The sequence below is a fragment of the Syngnathoides biaculeatus genome, chromosome 4 (genome assembly GCF_019802595.1).
Source record: "Syngnathoides biaculeatus isolate LvHL_M chromosome 4, ASM1980259v1, whole genome shotgun sequence".
NCBI lineage: Eukaryota > Metazoa > Chordata > Actinopteri > Syngnathiformes > Syngnathidae > Syngnathoides > Syngnathoides biaculeatus.
In genome coordinates this window covers 15,777,206-15,792,806 of record NC_084643.1, presented here as the reverse complement: position 1 = coordinate 15,792,806, position 15,601 = coordinate 15,777,206, and the positions used below count along the sequence as shown (strand labels likewise).

The 15,601-nt window shown below is 42.5% G+C and overlaps 1 protein-coding gene across 6 annotated transcripts in view; it reads right to left on the bottom strand.

Annotated features, from left to right (window-relative positions):
* The window catches only part of LOC133499192 (nuclear receptor subfamily 6 group A member 1-A-like), an 81,775-nt gene that overhangs the window by 5,738 nt on the left and 60,436 nt on the right, over nucleotides 1-15,601 (bottom strand). For 5 of the 6 annotated variants that reach the window (XM_061816878.1, XM_061816873.1, XM_061816876.1 and 2 more), the window contains 3 exons: nucleotides 4,242-4,496; nucleotides 315-436; nucleotides 66-218 (listed from right to left, as the gene is read on the bottom strand). In XM_061816878.1, coding sequence (XP_061672862.1) covers nucleotides 66-218; nucleotides 315-436; nucleotides 4,242-4,496 — 530 coding nt within the window. The remainder of the gene's footprint in view (nucleotides 1-65; nucleotides 219-314; nucleotides 437-4,241; nucleotides 4,497-15,601) is intronic. The other variant, XM_061816875.1, reaches the window with a different exon arrangement.

The following is a 15,601-nucleotide window of genomic DNA, read 5'->3' as shown; positions in this document are numbered from 1 at the left end:
GGAAGATTTTGGGCAACAAGAAAAGTGACAGCAGATGTTCATTGTTTTACTCAAATTGGTCTTACCTGCAATACAGCGGATCTCTGGCAGACACATCATGATCTCAGGGAAGCGTTTGGGCTGGTGCGGATATTTGTACTCAGTATAGTCTTGGCAGACATACCAATAGCGCTTGTTCAGCTGCTCAAGCTGAGAGATGTTTGACAGTCCTCTGATATCTGCAGAGGTGTAAAAGCATAAAAGCATAGAACAGTCGCGAGGAATACACTATGGATGAAAAAAAAACAGAGTAACAATAATGTTTGCTCTAGTACCTTGGTTTAGGAAGTTGATTGCTTTCATACAGGCATACTCCTCATTGCTGATCTTCAACTGGTGGAATTTACGAAATAGATAAATCAGCCTCTCCATCACTTCCATGCCATCCTCACTGAAACTGACGAATAACACAATTCAGTAAGGCCCATTTCAACAAACTATACATGAAATAAGACATTTAAGTCAGTCTTCGTTTTTAATATTGGCAACAATATGCAATTTATGATGAGTACCAAACGGTCATTTTCTTTATCACACAGCTTTCGAGGGGAAGCTCCACAAAGTTTAATTCACCCCAACAAAAATCATTGTTCTTATCTAGTTCATCAGTGCAACATTGAAACAGCTAGGTGCGGGCACTTTATATCAAACATTCATTCCTAAAACACAAGGAGTACATACTGAGATCTCAGTGGTGCTGCATATTAAGAGAAAGTGTGTCATGAGGTTAGATATTTCCAGCCGGATTTACACTCACTCAAACCCCCACACATCCTTTTATTCCTAACACTGAGAGCTATAACATTAGATCCCAGACAGATAGCCAGAGCTCTGCATTGGGGGGAGTCCTGTTCATGGACTACTTCGCTGGCCCCATTCCAATTCTATTTTTCCTAAAGTGATAGGGGGAATTATAAACCATTATGGAGATATAGAGCTAGCAGACTGGAACGGCTGGCTGTTTTAAGGGGAGTTGTTGCTGTGATACCTTAATTTTCGGAAAAATATTAGTTGGCCATTACAGTAATCCTAAAATTGGACATCTAATGTGATAGAAAACACAACCCCCCAAAATGCTAAGAGGAGGCAACACCAGGCCATAAACAGTATAATGTCAAATTAATGCAGGGGAATATGCCTTTAGAATGTTTCCATTTACAATGAATACCGCACAGTAAAGGCGTTTTTGTTGAGTTACCTATCATAAGAAAAAAAAATAATAATAACGGTGAGTGGCAATGGTGACAGGGAGACGGGCATGACAGATGACTTTCAAGCCGATCAAAATACACACTCCAATTACAATAACATAAAATACAAATAAAAATAGAAAATGATTTACAAATCCTTTTCAACCTACACACAACAAAGACAAGATGTTAAACTGATGAACTTTTTTTTTTAATAAAAACCCTGAGAAAGGGTCATGTTTATCACAGTTATATGACCTTTCCTTTAAAAAAAATAATCAATAAGGGTTTGGTCACTAAGGACATGAATTTTTGAAACTTTACAGTTGGAATTTTTTACCATTCTTGTTTGATGTACAACTTCTGCAGCTCAATGGGCGGAGGTCTCCTTTTTGAGTTTCATTAATGTGCCACACATTGTTAATTGGAGACAGGTCTGGACTGCTGGCAAGTCAGTCTAGTACTCACAATCTTTCTCAATGAAACTACACTGTTGTAACATCTGCAGAATGTGGTTTGGCATTTTCTTGTAGAAATAAATGGGAATGTCTAAGAAAAAGACATTGCTTGGATGGAAACAGACTATGCTGCTCTGACACCTCTGTGTACCTTTCAGGATTGTGGTACCCCACAGATTTACAAGTTACCCATGTTATGGGTACTAACAGAGTTCCATACCTTCACAGATGCTGGGTTTGGGACTTTGCTCTGGTAACAGTCTGGATTCTCTTTCACCCAGAGGACATAACGTCCATAATTTTTCAAAAACAAACCACAGCATACTTTTTCACTTTCCGTCAGCCAATCTCAGATGAGCTCGGGCTCAGAGAAGCCGAAGGCACTTCTGAGTGTTGTACACATACTGCATGGTTTTCACCTTGCATGGTAGAGGTTTAACTTGCATTTGTAGTGTAGTGACGATCTGTGTGAACTCACAATGGTTTTCCGAAGTGTTCCTGTGCCCATGTGGCAATATCCTTCACATAATAATGATAGTTTATAATGTAGTGCCACCTGAGGCCTCGAAGCGCCAGGGCATTCAATGTTGGTTTTGGGCCTTGTCGCTGACATGCAGAGATTTTTGATGATATTATGGACCATAGATGATGAAAATCCCTGAATTCTTTGCAATTGTACGTTGTTCTTAAACTGTTGGGACTATTTGCTAACACAGTTGTTCACAAAGTGGTGAACCTCGCCCCATCCTTGTTTGTGAAGCACAAAGCCTCTAAGGGATAATCCTTTTTTACGGCATCATAGCACTCGCCCATTTCCAATTAACCTGTTCATCTGTGCAATGTTCAAAACAGGCATAAGTATTTAGTAGAAAAGTATTTGTACATCATTATATCTTCTTTTTATTTACTTTTTACACAACATCCCAACTTAATTAGAATTGAGGTTTGTATATTCAACAACAGTGGGCCAACTCTAACCTTTTTGGATGCCCAGGGATACCTCCCCCTATGCCGCCACCCCTGAAGATCACTGCTACCACAAAATGCTTGTCAAACAACTGCAAAACATTTTCATGTGTCAATTGGTCTTAAATTTCCAACTTAAAGGTCAACTGACATCCATATATACATTTTAAAATACATATTATGAAAAATACATATAATATTCACTTCAATGTCTATACGAAAAAAAAAATGTGCGGAGACCGTGTCATTCATGCGTCAAGTTGCAGAAGTCTCACTCGACATCCTAGTACCAGCTATATTGCCTGCAACGTCATTTTCAGATGTCACATTGAGACAGTCGCCATTGAGAAGGTGCTGTGCCACCCACTATGGGAGATGAACAAGAGAGATTTTTGTATTTTTCTGACACCCCTCCTGAGACTGAAGCTCATTTCGAAGAAGAGAACATCACAGGATCGAGTGAAGTGACTGGGGCAATATTACCCTATCGTTTCAAGCCATATTTACATGAGATGCGGATCACTTCGAACTAACAACAGACTCCCCGATAGATGGATGAGGAACCTGATGAAATATTAAATGACAGGCCTATAATTGTTTGATTTCCTAACTCTTTTACAAGTCTTGTGTATGTAGCATACTCAGGAGGACCCATGCCGGGCGAAGTAACTACTTCAGGGGTGCCTAGACGCCGGTGGCCAGTGAGCGCTCCTTTCTCCACCCCGCACGCGGCCAAACCACCTCCCCGCCCGATCCACCTCGCCGGGCTGTTCGATGGGGGACGACTAAAACGGCGGGCCGGCGGATGACAATAACGGTGGGCTGGTGGACGACAACAAAGCTGGCGTACTTTATGAAGTTATGGCGCGAATGTTTTGTTACGTTCTGAGTGAAGGATTATGTCGTCGGACGCGGATGGAGCTTTTTAGTATTGCTGCTTTTGGAGAAGTTTTTCGAGTTTGGTGACTATACATCTAGTAAGATAGTTAAGGCATGTTACATGCTACAAAATTGTCTTTGTACTTCTATCTTGTTATTGTTTTGTGTTGTATTGTGTGTGATTAAATTGTCTTAAATGCAATACAAGTGCTTGTTGTATTTTGTCGGTTTGGCCAAGGGGATTTATTCTAAATTAACATGTAACATATACTATAAACTGTGATACAAATTAGTCCCCCAAAACTATTATTGTTATTAACATCCTGATGTGTGGTGAAAAAAATCGGAGAGGTCCATTCCGGCTGACTTTTTTAACTTAAAAACATACAAAAAAATATGCTATATGTGTCAGTTGACCTTTAAAAAGTAAATGATCCAACAGTAATTTAAAAAAAAAAATAGTGTTTGCTTGTACAGTATGGCGGAAAAACAGATGTACTTTTTCAATTAATGAACTATCCTTGTCTCAATAAGCGTCTTGGAAAACAGATGGAAGAAAGAAGACTAAATATAAGATTATTGAAAACAAACATTTGGCTCTGGTTTATCTTCAATCCAGTTGTCGTTGAGTAGTAGTATGATAGAATGAAAATAAACCAATGGACTGAAAATAAAAGGTTGCTATATTGTCATTTCCACAGCTCCTCACCCCTGCAGCTCATCATCAGATGGTGTGTACTTGGCTGTGACATTGGCCAGGTCACCAAAGATCTGGGCGCTGTAGATTGTGAGACAGGAGAGCAGGATGAGCTCCTGCCAGGTGGAACTGAGCAGGCAGGTGTAGTCCTCTATGGAGAGCTCACAAAAGAAAGGCAACTTCTTGATCCATGAGATTTGGCGGAAGAGCAGCTCGTCTGCCAGGCGACACAGCAAGGCAAACAGCTCCACCTGGGTTACCTTGTATCTTATGTTAAAAAACAACAAAAAAAACAATTTAAAGAAGATAGATGGAATTATACATACATTTACAGAAATTAACTTTTCATAGTGTGTTAAACTATCTATGGAGTATTCACATTTAATGACATTTAAAAATTTTGATACCATTCAAATTCAGGATTGTGAAAGCAGTGAACTACTCATATTGGGGATCAAACCAGGCTAAAAAATAAAAAAAAATAGGTTCAACCCCAGTTCAAAAAATTATATATCAGAATCAGATTCAGCTTTAATGACCAAATATGTAACAACACACAAGGAATTTGTCTGTGGCAGTCGGTGCCGCCTTGGTACAACATTTGTATTTAGTATTGAGAAAAAGAACAAACAAACTAACAAGAATGAAGAACAATAGACAGCCAATTAATCGGGAACTATTTCTTATAAGAGTCACAGTTGTGCAAAGATGCAGTCTTTATATGAGCATTATGTTAAGCTTATACAGTGTGCATTGACAAGATACGTTTCACTATAATAGAGCAGTGCAATGGCAATTGTGCAAAGGGTGCAGTTTAAAGTGATGAATCGTGCGGTAGTCTACAGCAGGGGTGCCCAGACTTTTTTACCCCAAGATCTCCTTTTAAGCGGCCAGCCTCTCGCGAACTACCGACGACAGGGGAAGTGGGGGTGTGGGGGGTGGGATAGATGATGATGATGCCCCCAAACAGTTTTAAGGTTAATATTATGTTGCCTCCTATATTTAAAATATAGAATTAGCTTTTTGGGTGCAGTATTGTCTGTGCTTTCATCCTGGATCAGGCTGTGCCAAGGTGGAATTTTAAAATTACACACCATCTCATCCTGCACTTTCTACTTTGACTTCAGACCAGACCTTTCACACTCGGAAAAGAGAAAATCTCATCCATTATAAAACACATTGATGGGCTGCATAAGTACTGTAACATTTCTAATTATGAATATACATCTTTTGGGGGGGGGGGTGTAAGGTAAACTAGGAAAAGAGAGTATGGCAGAGCAGCGGTCGTTGTTAGAGAAAGTTCCGTGTCCTACCCAAAAGAAACTAGTGGCTTCTTTTCATTTTTTACAGTTTGTGTGTGAATTGTGCCATTGGATGTAACAACCAGTCATCCCTCACTGATTGAATCACATTGCAAAATGCCACAAACTGAATAGCTGCATGTTATACTTTCAATTTGAATGATTTTTTTTGTGCGCTATGCAGTATATCTGCGAAGAGACTGCATCAGCAATGCACAATTGTGGACGCGTGCAGATTAGAGGGACCATTGGCTGACGTTTTTTTGTTTTTGTTTGGCATGCCGTCCCGTGATCGACCGGTGGATTGCGATCGACGCATTGAGCACCCCTGGTCTACAGTATATATTACTAATACTAATATTGATTGGACTAGCATAGTGTGAGAGGGTGTGTCCCAAAAACGGCAGAAAATATTAGGATTGCTGATCAGGAATTTAATGACTGAATTGTATGAGGGAAAAAATAGTTTGAATGCCTGCTAGTATCGTTTTGGATTGAACGGTAGCGCCTACTCGACGGAAAGAGCTGTTGACTGGGATGTGGAGGGTCTGAAAGGATCCTACCAGTCCTGGTCCTAGAGTGGCGTGCAAGTCTTCAAGTTTAGGTAGGGTGGTGGCGACAATCCATTCAGCGGTTTTGATTGTCCGTTGCAGCTGGAGTTTGTCCTTTTTTTGGCAGCCCCAAACCAGACTGTGATTGAAGTACACAGTACTGACCACTGTTTAGAACAATCTTAGCAGCTCTTGTGACAGGCCGTTCTTCCTCAGAAACTGGGCTTTTTTGAGGATGGAGTTGATGTTTGTCTCCCACTTCAGGTCCTTTGAAACTGTAATTCCCAAGGACTTGAAGGTCTCAATGGTTGACACAAGACAGTGGGACAGCGTGAGTGGCAGCTGTGGTGAAGGATGCCTCCTGAATTTCACAATTTTTTCTACAGTCTTTAGAGTGTTCAATGTCAGGTTGTGTTGGCCACATCAAAGCTGCAGTCTTGCCACTTCTTGTCGATACGCTGATTCGTCACCATCTTTGATGAGGCCAATGACTGTGGGGTTATCTGCGAACCTCAATAGATTGACAGTCGGATGACACGAGGTGCAGTTGTTAGTGCGCGAGAAGAGCAGAGGGTAAAGAGACACAATTTAAGGCTGCCCCGATGCTGTGTCCTGCCCGTCAGGAAGTTGTAGATCCACTGGCAGATGGCAGGCACGACCCTGAGCTGGAAAAGCTTGGAGGAGAGGAGTTCAGGGATGATGGTGTTAAATCCAGAGCTGAAGTCCATGAACAGGATCCTCGCATAGGCTCCCTTGCTGTCGAGATATTCAATGATGAAGCAGACCTGCTAGCTCGATAGGCAAACTGCAGTGGGTCAAGGTGGAACCCGTGACACGCCTGGGGTGGTCCTGCACAAGGCGCTCAAAGGACTTCAGACCACAGATTTCAGGCAATAGGGCTGTGGTCATTAATACATGAGACTACTGCTTTTTTCAGGACTATGATGATGGTGGAGCGTAACTTACTGTAATTAAATCACAATACATTTGGACCCACTGCCGTTTGCCTATCAAGCTAACAGGTCTGCAGGTGATGCTGTCAACATGGGTCTGTACTTCATCCTTGAACGTCAGGGAACCTATACAAGGATCCTGTTTGTGGACTTCAGCTCTGCGTTTAACACCATCATGCTTGAACTCTTCTCCTCCAGGCTTCTCCAGCTTAGCGTCTCGCCTGCAATCACCGAGTGGATCTACAATTTCCTGACAGGCAGGGCACAGCAGGTGAGGTTGGGGGACACCACCTCATCCACGCACACAATTCACACTGGGGCACCCCAAGGTTGTGTCCTCTCCCCTCTGCTCTTTTCTCTCTACATAAACGACTGCACCTCGAGGCCCCCAGCTGTCAAACCCCTGAGGTTCGCAGATGATATAACAGTCATAGGCCTCATCAAAGACGGCGACGAGGCTGTGTATCGACAGGAAGTGGAGAGTCTGGAGCTTTGGTGTGTGTGAGTCTGGTGCTTTGTGTGTTGTACACTCTAAAGACTGTAGAAATGATTGTGGACTTCAGGAGGCATCCTTCACCACAGCTGCCCCTCATGCTATCCCATAGATGTCAAACCCTGGCCTGATTTGGCTTGTGGTGTTATTATATTTGGCCCGCGAGGCAATTTCAAATTAATATTAGAGCTGGCCCGCCACCATTACAAGTATTACACACTTGTTTGGTTCGATATTAAAAAGTTCATTAGTTCAATATTGACCCGTGGCTTTGTTCAACTTAAAATTTTGGCCCACTGTGAATTTGAGTTTGACACACCTATCCAACTGTCTTGTGTCAACCGTCAAGAGTTCTTGGAAATTACAATCTCACAGGACCTGAAGTGGGAGACGAACATCAACTCCATCCTCAAAACGTCCAGCAAAGGATGTACTTGACTGTGTATTGTTCTTTGATCTTGTTGGATCCTTTGTTCTTCTTCTCAGTAATCAACATGAATGTTGTACCAGGGTGGCACTGACTGCCAGAGAAAAATTCCTTGTGTTGTAAAATACTTGCCCACTAAAGCTTCTTCTTCTTTTCCTTTCGGCTTGTCCCGTTAGGGGTCGCCACAGCGTGTCATCTTTTGCCATCTTAGCCTATCTTCTGCATCTTCCTCTCTAACCCCAACTGCCCTCATGTCTTCCCTCACCACATCCATAAACCTTCTCTTTGTTCTTCCTCTCACTCTTTTGCCTGGGAGCTCCATACTCAGCATCCTTCTACCAATATACTCACTCTGTCACCTCTGAACATGTCCAAACCATCGAAGTCTGCTCTCTCGAATCTTGTCTCCAAAACATCTTCTGTCATATAACACACCAGACACCTTTCGCCAGCTGTTCCAACCTGCTCAGACCAGTTCCTTCACTTCCTTACCACACTCACCATTGCTCTGGATTGTTGACCCTAAATATTTGAAGTCGTCCACCCTCGCTATCTCTTCTCCCTGTAGCCTCACTCTTCCCCCCTCCACTTTTCTCATTCACACACATATATTCTGTTTTACTTTGGCTAATCTTCATTCCTCTCCTTTCCAGTGCATGTCTCCATCTTTCTAATTGTTCCTCTGCATGCTCCCTGCTTTCACTGCATATCACAATATCATCTGCGAACATCATGGTCCAAGGGGATTCCAGTCTAACCTCATCTGTCAGCCTATCCATTACCACTGCAAACAGGAAGGGGCTCAGAGCTGATCCCTGATGCAGTCCTACCTCCACCTTAAATTCCTCTGTCACACCTAAGGCAAACCTCACCATTGTTCTGCTGCCATCATACATGTCCTGCTGATTCTGATTATTGTAATTCAATTGTTACCCCATACTGACACTTTAAAGTATGACTCGACAGATGTGTACATAAAACCGCTAGCAAAAGCCCTAGCACTAGGTTACTAGGCTACGTAACGTTTTGGTGCCTGCTTGCAAGCCGTATCATATTAAAAGTATGTGAACACACCTCAATGTAGCCTTACATGAATGTCCTTCCCTGCTCTGAGCACCGGTTACCACAACACTTATTTTTTTACCCATTATCTTCTTTTAATACAGTGCTGTCATATCCATGGTAACGAACATACAATTGCATTTGATTTGACCAGATAAAAGCTCACTGATCATAAAAAAAAAAATGGGTTGCATTGGTATCGGAATATAAGGTTCTATTGCAGTAGTTTGACATAGTGAAATCGTGAAAGAACAAATTTGTCTTGTAGTCTGATCCAAGCATTACATGTTATCTCTCAGCTATCTTCTCTCTCACATGGAGCCAACATAATTTTTTTTTTATATTTATTGGTTGTCAGATTTTTACAGTTCTTTGTTAAAAGACATGAAAAACTATAAATGCTACTATATAAAAATAAACTGGCTTTTGGATTCAAATATACTGTGCAGGAAGACAACAGAGTACATGTCTTTCTAGTCATCAGTCAATGACATCATTGGTTGGATTGGTGAGTTATGATATCAAAACCGATCATCAAAAAAATGCCAGTTATCAGCTGATTTGATCCGGCCGATAAAATGGGTGTAAAGTCTAGTCACAACATTTGACAACTCGAGCAAGGGATTAATGAAGAAGAAACCACTATGGAAAAAAAACAAGCGCAACAAATAAACTCAGAGCTTGCTATTATTCCGGGAGGGTTGAAGAAATAACTTAATTTGCTGGACATCGGTGTAAACAGGGTGTACAAAGTGAAGTTGCGAGAGGCATGAGCGCAATGGAGGACAAACAGCGAACACAGGTTTATTAAAAGGCAGTGCCAGGCAAGTTACGTCACATTTGTGAATGGATTGTGGATTCTTGGGCCAACTTCTTCTGCTTTCACTGTTGTTCGAAAAGCGGGCATCATATCTTAGGACCTGCACGGCAATTACACTGACAATGACAATGACGAGATGGAACCTGGCATGTTTCATGGGGAACTGAATCAGCTGTTCATTTTGGATACAAAAAATAAGGAGTTTGATGGATTTGTGGATAAGGATTAATAAAAAATTAACGTGAGTAGAGACATTGTAATATACTTCAATAAAGTACAACCGGACTAACTCTTTACATGGTTAAATACTTGGAAAAATTACAATAGTTGTTGTCAGTGTTGGTCCCGGTGCCTTTTTAAATAGCGTGCATGCATTCTACCATATGTTTTAAGCTAGTCTCGCTATATGCTTTGTGGTGCTAAACATTTGTAAATAGCATTTAACGTGCATCTTTTGTGTCAATTATTTCGTTGCTCATCGTTTTGGTTGTTTTGTTGTCTGCTGGTTCTGCGTTTCTGTTTGCTGTGGTGGAATGAATTTGAACTGGTGTGACACCATGGGCAAAGATGGATTGTTGAGTTTTAACTTGCTTGCATCAGCTTGTTGTAAGCTTGTTTTTATGCTTACAAAAATAAAGCTACAATTGTGCCTCGATGTCTCGTGAGCACCATCATGACTGCACCCAATAATACTGCAACTGAGACTGCACGTTTTGATGCAATGCATCTTATGGTCATGAAAATACAGTACTCCAGACATCATTTTGCTATTGTGGCATTTACATCACCAAGTCATGCAAAGTGGACGACATTATGTTTCTAACGGCTTTTACTGAAGACGCAACCGGCAGCACATCAAGCACGGACTGACTGCTAGACTAACTGGAATACACACATCATGGGAATCAGGACTGTGTCACAAAGCCGCGGTATTGTGCCCTTCATCTTTTACTCTGCGACATCCCCCCACCTTTTTTTTTTTTCCAAGTACGCAAAACACTATAGGAACACTAACTTTTAGCATGAATTCAAAAAATATGTTTACTCTTTAGCTAGGTCATTACTTATTAAAAAAAAACCTCTTTGATATAGCCAACAAAACATTCTTACAGTGTTTTTTCTACTTTCTGTTTTTTTTAACATTATCTGAGGGTGTGGGTAGACTACCAACAAGCACTGGCAGTGGTTAAGTCCTGCTCTGCTGGCTCTCGCTGTCCATCTGGATCTGTCGGCTGACGAACATCCATCTTTTGTGGTGGTGACAGCTCCTGGTTGACCAGCTGGATGTTGCGCCAGTTCCGTCGTGGGGTGTCGCCTTGCTCTGTCTCCAGTGTAAAGGAACGTGTTGCAGCCTCCTGGCATTTCACAGTCGCTGGTGTTGTCCAAGCCTTTTCCACGTCAATCTTCAATCCGACTTTGTAACTGATGGAGAGTGAAGGCAGAGGCTTGGCAGAGTACCAACATTTGGAGTATTTCTCATGGGATTGTTTTGCTTTTGCGTCATTTTTCTTGACAGTCTCTAGGTTAGGCCACATTGGCCGCAAGGTCTCTTTGAGTATAGGGAGAGTTGTACGGATTTTTCGGCCCATTAGCAAGGCAAGACTTTGCCTAGTTGGCTCTCTTGGTGTTGAACGGTAGCGCAGAAGAGTTAGGTGAGGTTTGTCTCGCTTGAGAATCCCCTTTGCAGTCTTCACAGCACGTTCTGCCATGCCATTGGATTGTGTGAAATGAGGGCTCGAAGTAATGTGCTGGAAGTCGTACTCAGCTGTAAAGTTTTTTAACTATTCACCTGAAAACTGAGGGCATTTGTCTGTCCTAAGAACCTCTGGAATCCCGTAGCATGTCAAGATGCTTTTCAACTTCTGTATAAATGTTTCTGAGTTTGTCTTTGGTAAGTCAAGGATCTGGAGCCATCTAGAGAAGTAGTATATCATGATTAAGTAGTGATGACCTTTCAACTCACACAGGGCAGCTGCGAGCTTTTGCCATGGAAAATCTGCCACTGGCATGGGGATCAACGGTTCTCTGTTCTGGCTCGGTCTGTAGATGTTGCAAAGTTTACATGATGTCGCAAGCTTTTTCACATCGCTGCCTATGCCTGGCCACCACACAGCGCCACTGTACCATTCTCGGCACTTGGTAAAGCCATGGTGTCCCTCGTGAATCTACTGCAACATGTAGTCTCTCATACTGCTGTGAATCACAATCTGCTTGCCACGTCGCAACAATCCATTGGCCTCACTGAGTGAGCCTAGATCTTTGAAGTAGGTGCTTGGTCTGACAGCTACACACTTTCCGTTTTGGACATCCTTGAGGACACACTGGAGTTCAGCCTCTGTTCGTGTTTAGTCATATCTTCTCAATGACTGACTTCTTCACTCTCGGGGTGTCCTCAACTGAGTCCACTTACGCTTTCACCTCCGCTTCTAGGTCACCTGGCTCGGTGTCCATCATGGGTTGCCGAGACAGGGCATCTGCGACGACTAGGTGTTTGCCTAGAATATATTCTGTGACTGGGTTGAACTTCATTAACCTGATAAGCAGGCACTGACAACGAATTGGTGCGGTGACAACGAATTGGTGCAGTGTCGAGGTCTTTTGAGTTGATTAGGGTTACCAGTGGCTTGTGGTCTGTAAGTAGCTTGTAGCTCTATAAGGAGCAAAGATAGTGGTAGAAACGCTGAGAGGCCCACACTCCTGCAAGGCACCCTTTTTCAATCCGAGAGTATCTCTTCTCGGCATCAGTCAGCATATTGCAACAGGCTTGAGGACCAAATCATGGCTCTACAGAAGGACCCCTCCGAGCCTGTAACTGCTTGCATCTGCGCTGACAACAATTGGCTTTGCCAGATCAAAGAATTCCAAGACTGGTGCTAATGAAATCAACCATTTCACTTCTGTGAATCCTCTGTCTTGCCGTGGACCCCAGGACCAATCACGCTCAGTCTTGAGTAGCTCGTTGAGCGGCTGTAACACAGTGGCGAGGTTTGGTAGGTAATGTCGTAGGTAGTTCACCATACCAAACAGCCATCTCAGTTCACAGATGTTCTGAGGTGGTTCCATTGTTATAGCCTTTGCTTTTTTTTTTTGGTCAGGGGCTATGTCTTTGGTCATGACTTGTCGCAGGAAGTTCAGCGCTGGTTGGCTAAGCTTGCCTTTTTAATAGAACTGCGGTGGTGATGGTCTCCATGACTCTCTTTAGCCCCTGGTCGTGTAACTCTTGTGTTTCTCCTAAAGCCAATATGTCATCCATCTACACGACTGTCCCCTCGTGCCCATGCAGAAGATCGGACATCTTTCGCTGAAAGATTTCGGGCACTGATGTGATACCAGTGGTATCCGCTTAAAACAGTATCTGCCTAAGTGAGTGATAAAGATGGTGAGACGTGCACTGTTCCCTTCAAGAGGAATATGCCAGAATCCGCTTTCGGCGTCCAGGCTGGAGAACACTGTACTCTTCGCTAGCTTGGGCAGTATGTCGTCCAAGGAAGGTAAGACAAAGTTTTTCCGTTTCACATTTTCTATGAGTTTTTTCAGGTCCACGCAAATTCTTAATTTTCCATTCTTTTTCATGACAAGTACAATGGGCACACACCATTCGGTTAGATCAGTCACTTTATCTATTTCGCCCATCGACTCCATTCTCTAATTCCTCTTCGACCCTAGGGAGTAGTGGAATCGGTACCCGCCGTGACGTAGCAATGCTGTATGGCTCAGCGCCTTCTTTGAGTGTGATTGTCACTGGTGCTCCTTTTAGAGTGCCGAGGGCACTGGAGGTGTTGATCTTGTCAACGCGCTTAATTAGGCCTAGTCGGGTTGCCACTGTTCTGCTCAGGTGACAACCACACGGAAGCAGCAATTTCGCCGTTGCCCACTGATTTTGGCTTTTAGTTTAGCTAAAAACTGCCTCCTTGTTGTCACTGTGCCTCCAGGACTTAGAAGGGCATTCTTCAGTTCTGAGTTGAGGCTTTCTCCGTAGCGAGTCGTATGTGACTTCAGACATGAGTGACGTGTCTGCACCGGAATCTATTTTAAATGAGACTGGCGTATCTGTTACTGTTAGAGTGGTGTGCCATGGTGGCTCGTACTCTGCAATTGGTGCATCTTTGTGTTCAAGCTCTACTGAGCCTAGAAACACAGTCTCGCTCTCATCAGCTTCGGTTATTTCTTGTACAGCTTTTGTATAGCACACTGTTGCAAAGTGCCCAATTTTGTTACACTTCATGCAATTTTTTTTCCTTTTGCATGGCACTGTTCGGCCTCTATATGATTATGCCCACATCTCGTGCACATACCCTTTTCATGCTGCCATATCTCTTATGTTCAGTTTTCCTCACCGACTTTACATTGTCTACGTGCACTGTGCCGTGCTCTCTCTGTTTTCTATGACTTGACCAATTCACAATGTCTGGGTGTTTCAATGGCGGTCTTCAATGTTAAATCACTTTTCATTTGCAGTCTTTGTGACACTTGTTTATCACAAATTCCAATCACTATGTGATCCCGCATTTGCTCTTCTTTTAATACTTCAAAATCACAGCTTTCACCTAACTCATAGAATTGCCTGAGAATGCTTCCACACTTTTACCTGGTTGTTGATTTCTGGAGTGAAACTTAGCATGCTCATAGATAACATTCGGAATGAAGTACTCGTCGAATTTAGCCATGACAACGTCATATCAATCTGCATCGGATGCATTAGTAAACATAAACGCCTTGAATAAGTGCTCTGCTCCGCTCCCATGGAATAAATCAATGCATTAAACCTGCACTTTTTCCTCTTCCCCCGTAAGCAGTGAAGCTATACGACACCTGCTGAATCTTTGCTTCCAGTTAGTTTGAGAAATCAAACTGCTCCGGTAGAGGAAACCTTGCCATGGCGATGTAAACACCACATTCATGTCCGACGTTTCGTTGCTCAAATCCACTTTTCTTCTGACACCATGTGGCGTTTACATCGGCAAGTAACACAAGGTGGACGATATTATGTTTCTAATTGCATTTATTGAAGACGCAACTGACTGCACATCAAACACAGACAGACTGCTAGGTTAACTGGCATACACACATCATAGAACCCAGGACTGCGTCACAAAGGCGCAGTATTGTGCCCTTGATCTTTTACTCGATGTGACAGCTCTGAAAAATAATAATAATTCAGACTTCTTTTGCATCGTTACAATCCGCAAATAGGTGAATTCGCAAATGCTGAACCATAAAAATGCAGTCAATTTTAACAAGATTCCAAGATCCTACTTACAATTTAATCTGAAAGAGAGATTGTGCACGTGACGTCACTGTGTTTACGGTGTCATATTGCCAGTCAAACAAAGGTGCTCGGCATTGCGGGAGTCGTTGAACCGGAGAAGATTTTTCAAATTGCCCGACACCTGTTGTGCTGTTGGTTGTCACAGTATACGAGACAGTTCTTCAAAGATATCATTCTATAGAATACCATCTGAAAAGACCAGAAAAGATTGATGGATACAGGATGGATGGTAGCCAACAAAATACACACGCCTGTGTCGTGATCATTTCATTTCAACTAGGAATTATTCTTCTCAATCTCAAATTATTAACAAGTATTTATAACACCAACTTGACTCATTTGAGAACTGCGTATTCAAAAAATTAAACTCGCTGTAACAAGGAGGTTTACGGAGGTAAGCATGTGGCAGCAATAGGCTTCCATGTATGGAGGAGACAACTCACTGTCCTAATTTTTTTCCCAATCATAGTTAATTAATGCGTGTTTGTTTAAAACC